This window comes from Bison bison, unplaced genomic scaffold (genome assembly GCF_000754665.1).
Source record: "Bison bison bison isolate TAMUID 2011002044 unplaced genomic scaffold, Bison_UMD1.0 scf7180017864072, whole genome shotgun sequence".
In the NCBI taxonomy this organism is placed as follows: Eukaryota; Metazoa; Chordata; class Mammalia; order Artiodactyla; family Bovidae; genus Bison; species Bison bison.
This window is the reverse complement of record NW_011494644.1, coordinates 12,035,194-12,040,099: the sequence shown is the minus strand read 5'-3', so window position 1 is coordinate 12,040,099 and position 4,906 is coordinate 12,035,194. Positions and strand designations below refer to the sequence as shown.

At 52.0% G+C, this 4,906-nt stretch overlaps 2 protein-coding genes across 4 annotated transcripts in view; both read left to right on the top strand.

The window, feature by feature from the left end:
• The first annotated feature begins 2,301 nt into the window (after nucleotides 1–2,301).
• VKORC1 (vitamin K epoxide reductase complex, subunit 1) lies at nucleotides 2,302–4,569 on the top strand. Of its 2 annotated transcripts, XM_010837356.1 has the most exons (3): nucleotides 2,311–2,540; nucleotides 3,553–3,662; nucleotides 4,124–4,569. In XM_010837356.1, the coding sequence occupies exons 1-3, from the start codon at nucleotides 2,368–2,370 to the stop codon at nucleotides 4,330–4,332; spliced, it is 492 nt and encodes a 163-aa protein (XP_010835658.1). In that variant the 5' UTR covers nucleotides 2,311–2,367; the 3' UTR covers nucleotides 4,333–4,569. The 2 variants fall into 2 exon arrangements, with proteins under 2 accessions (XP_010835660.1, XP_010835658.1); XM_010837358.1 differs by lacking the exon at nucleotides 3,553–3,662 and having other exon boundaries at nucleotides 2,302–2,540; nucleotides 4,124–4,229.
• Nucleotides 4,570–4,658: 89 nt separating this feature from the next.
• The window catches only part of PRSS53 (protease, serine, 53), a 7,227-nt gene continuing 6,979 nt past the window's right edge, over nucleotides 4,659–4,906 (top strand). For both annotated transcript variants that reach the window (XM_010837348.1, XM_010837347.1), the window contains exon 1: nucleotides 4,659–4,807. The gene's annotated coding sequence lies outside the window, so the exon portion shown is untranslated. The remainder of the gene's footprint in view (nucleotides 4,808–4,906) is intronic.

The window sequence follows — 4,906 nt, the reverse complement described above, 5'->3', positions numbered from 1 at the left end:
TGGAGTGGGGTGCCATTGCCTTCTCCAGGGGATCTTCCCAACCCAGGGATCGAACCCAGGTCTCCCACACTGTGGGCAGACGCTTTACCATCTGAGCCACCAGGGAATTTTACTCCCTCTTAGATCACTCATTTGGGAAGAAGTCAGCCACAAATAATAGGAACACGCGAGAAAACTGTGGAAGGAGCTGAGAAACTGGCCTAAGTCATAGTGCTCTGTACTAGATTCCTATTGCTGCTATAACAAATTACCACAAACTTAGTAGCTTAAAACTACATGAACTTATCTTATAGTCCTGGAGTTCAGAAGTCTGGCATGGGTCTCACTGAGCTAAAATCAGGATGGCAATAGTTCCTTTCTGGGGAAGTCCCTGGAGATCCAGTGGTTAGGACTTTGCACCTCCACTCCGGGAGCAGGGATTTGGTGCCTGGTTAGGGAACTAGGATCCTGCAAGCCATGTTGTGAAGCCAAAAAACAAAACAACAACAAAAACTTCCTCTCTGCAGGCTCTAGAGGAGAATCCATTTCTTTAACTTTTCCTGCTGCTAGAGACCACCCACATTCCCTAGCTCATGACCCCTTTCCTCCATGTTCAAAGCCAGCAACATTGATCTCTTTTTGCTTTTCTTCAGTAGTCACACCGCCTTCTGACTCTTCTGCTGCTCTCACTTTTAAGGACCCTTGTGATGACATTGGACCCATAGGATAATCTGTTTTAAAATCAGCAGATTAGTAGCCTTCATTCCACATGCAATCTTAATTCCCATTTGCCATGTAAACTAATATGTCCACAGGTCCCAAGAATTAGGGCACTGACATCTTTGGGAGCCTGGAGAAGGGAATGGCAACCCATTCCAGTATTCTTGCCTGGAGAATTCCATAGACAGAAGAGCCTGGAGAGCTATAGTCCATGGGGTCACATAGAGTCAGACATGATTGAGCAACTGATACACACACAACACACACACACATCTTTAAGAGCCATTATTCCACTGACCACATTGTCTGGAAGAGGAGTAGGCCTGAGAAGAAGCAGCCAGGGAGGGAGGAGGGCCATTTAGAAGAGTGAAATATAACAAAAGCCAGAGGAAGACAGGGTTCCCAGGAAGGATTAATACTGTTGGGAATCAAGCATGATAAAAACTGAAAAATATTCGTTGAATTTAGCTTCCTGGTGATACTAGTTATCAGGGGAGTACCAGGGGCAGGAGCTAGTTTATGTTGTGTTGGGCAGCAAGGAAAATGTAAGGAAGTAAAGACTGAGAGTGTAAAATCTTCTGGAAAAAAAAAACAAAAACAAAACTTGATTGTAAAGGGGTATTTATTGCAGCTTCTAAAATGGGGCGGGGGGGAAGTTCCAATGCAAATGGAAGGAAGGGGAGGTATAGATGAGGTGTGTGTGTGTGTGTGTGCCCTCAGTCGTGTCCAACTTTTTGTGACCTGTAGCCCGCTCGGCTCCTCTATCCATGGAATTTTCCAGGTAAGGATACTGGAACAGGCTGCCATTTCCTATTCCAGAGGATCTTCCCGACCCAGGGATGGAATCTGGGTCTCTTGCACCTCCTGCATCGGCAGGCAGATTGTTTACCACTGCGCCACGCGGAAAGCCTATCCCGGGTGAGATGGCTCGTTAATAAATACTGTGTGTGAAAGGGAGAGGTCAGCTAGCCCGTCAAAGCCTTCGAATGGAGGGACTGTTGGGTTGATCTGGGCTCAGGTTTCGCCAGGTGGCGCCACAATAGAACAGAGGTTAGGATACTGTCCAGGATATGGCGAAGCTGATGGAGCTGGGAATGTAGGAGAGAGACGTAGATATCGGCCAGCAAGAGGCGCTAGTGCAGCAGGAAGGAATGGCTGGGCAAACTAGGCGGATTGGAGGCTATGCTGTCAGATAATTTTAGGGAAAACGCTTGGTTCTTGATGAGATCGCAGTATGCCCTGGATTCCCTGATCCGCTGATCTCTAGTTCCAGGATTCTCCAAAGTTAAAACAGGGCTTGGACTAGAGTAAACGCTATATATTGTTAGCCCGATTAATATAACTTGTAAAACTCCGGAGATTTCATTATCCTTGAGGCACTGCAGCCGCCCGGACTACAATTCCCATCATGCCTGGCAGGCCGTCAAATCCGTAAATACCCATGTCCCTTAATCGGTTTTCCAGTCCCAGCATTCCTCAACTGTTTTCCTACCGCGGCAACACGCTTGCCAAATCATAGGAACAACCAATTAGATCAGGGAGTGCGAGACCAGTAGGCCAATCGTTCAGTCAGAGGGGCGGGAGCGGGCGTGGTCAAATCCGGCCCCGCCCCTGCCCCGTGGCCAGTTAGTTTCCGGCTGAGGCTTCCTTCGGGCAGGACCTGAAGACATGGGCGCTACCTGGCGGAGTCCGGGGTGGGTGCGGCTCGCGCTCTGCCTCGCGGGCTTAGTGCTCTCTCTCTACGCGCTGCACGTGAAGGCGGCGCGCGCCCGGGACCGGGATTACCGCGCGCTCTGCGACGTGGGCACTGCCATCAGCTGTTCGCGCGTCTTCTCCTCCAGGTACACGGGGAGTGGAGGGCTTGGGGGACCGCTGCTCGTGGGAGCGGTGCATGGGGTCCAGGTGTGCATGGCAGCCAGGCTGCCAGATCAATCGGGGGTTGGGGTTCCCGGGGAGCGGACGCGCGGGACCAGGCTGCTCAAGGGAGCGTTGCCTGGAGAAACGAGTGTGTCCGAGATAGGAGTGTGGGGCTAAGGGGACAGATAGTTCTGGGGACTGGGGTTATTCGAGGGAATACATGTGAATCCTGATAACAAGGAATAACAGTGACCGGGCAGGATACAGGGAGATAGGGTCGAGTGTAGGAACTGATTATGGTCTTAAGGATGGGCGTGCCTGGCGACAAGGTGGCCAGGTCTGGTTATGCTTGAGGATACAGGGTTTGTGGGATGACCTGAGACAGAAGAGGGAAGAGTGTGGAGGGGGCGCTGGAGATTTAAGGGTCCAAGGCAGAGAGATTCTGTCTTGGTTTCCCAGTCTCTGGTAACTCTGTAAAATAAGATGAAGGGTTATACGCACCTTACCATCCTAGGATTTATTGAAAGTCTAGGATGAAAAGAAGAGCCTATGGGAGAGCCATGGCCAGGCCTGACCTGGGGATGGGGGAGGACAGGGGCAGTGACATGGAATCCTGCCTTGGCCAAAGAAAGGCTATGCTCGGAGGTCACTGACCCTTGGACTCATGTAGGGGTTGGGGGAAGGGTGAGATGGGGAAGGACAGCCCAGCTGGCTTCTTGGAAATAACCCAGGATAGGGCTCAGGGCACTGAGTTGATACTCCTAACTTAGGCCCTCCCCTCCACCAGGTGTGGGCTTCCCTGGTAGCTCAGACAGTAAAGCGTCTGCCTACAATGAGAGAGACCCGGGTTCGATCCCTGAGTCGGGAAGATCCCCTGGAGAAGGAAATGGCAACCCACTCCAGTATTCATGCCAGGTTCCGAGGAGCCTGGTGGGCTACAGTCCATGGGGTCACAGAGTCAGACACGACTGAGTGACTTCACTTTACTTCCACCAGGTGGGGCCGTGGCTTCGGACTGGTGGAACACGTGCTGGGCAAAGACAGCATCCTCAATCAATCCAACAGCATATTCGGTTGCATCTTCTACACACTGCAGTTGTTGTTAGGTGAGTGGCCTCACCCTCTTGTGACAGCCCCCTTCCCCTCTTGGCCAGCCCAGCCGAAACTCTTGCAGTCTTGGTGACCCAGACATCTGATGGCCAACTAACTGCGCATCACTGAGCACCAAGGAGGTGGGAACTTATAGGGGTCTTTACTGTCAGAACCATAGGGCCCTTAGAGATTTCCCAGGAGCCCGGTTTTCTAGAAAAGACTCCCTTCTGGGGGAAACCCAAGGGTTGCTGTCTCTCATCTCACGTAGAGCTCAGCAGGAAAATTCACTATTTTGGTCCCAGGGATCGTTGAACACGTGGGAGAACCAGGGTCTTGGTGAGGCCTGTCTGAGCTGCTCGTTTTAGAGGCTCTTGCCCCAGTAGCCCCTGCTGTCTGGGCGGCACCATGGAGTCATGGCATGTTCTAGTAATGGCTAGTTGCCAAAGCCTACATCTGCCCCTTTTCTGCTTTACAGGCTGCCTGCAGGGCCGCTGGGCATCTGTTCTACTGAGGTTGAGTTGCTTGGTGTCTCTAGCTGGTTCTGTGTACCTGGCCTGGATCCTGTTCTTCGTGCTCTATGATTTCTGCATCGTTTGCATCACTACTTATGCCATCAATGTGGGCCTGACGGTGCTCAGTTTCCGGGAGGTCCAGGGACCCCAGGGCAAGGTCAAGGGGCACTGAGCCCTCACCCCAAGCCAGAGTGACCTTTGCCCAAGAAGGCCACGTCTGGGTCCTTGGAAGAGTCTGCACGTTGCCCCTGCCATACTCCGACACAGGACAATGGACCAAACATGCCACAGTTTGCTACTTTAGTGCCTCTGTTTCTGTTCCCAAAGCTGATTTCCAAAGCTCCTGCTGTTGCTCCAGGAGGGAAGTTTCGGAGCAATAAAATTTCTTAAATAAATTGGCCAAATCTGAGCCATCTGTCTGCCAGGGACCTTAGTATTGGGCTTCCCCTGATCTTTCCTCCTCTGCGACTGGAAGATATGAGTCAGAGGGAGAGTGGAGGGCCTGCCTGGGAAGGGTGATTAGTCCCTTCTCCAGTATGTGGAGTCAGCAAAACCTGGGGTGCCATCAGCCCCCACCCCCAGGAAACAGGCTGGCAGCTTGTGCCTGCTACCCACAGAAGCCAGACCTCATCTTCTTGGGCAGCCAGGTATGTGCTTGCAAGGGCGAGCTGACTTTCTGGTTCTGTGCAGACATGCCTGGAAGTTCTTCCTGTAGTCTAACCTTAACCCCTCCAGCTCCCTTATCT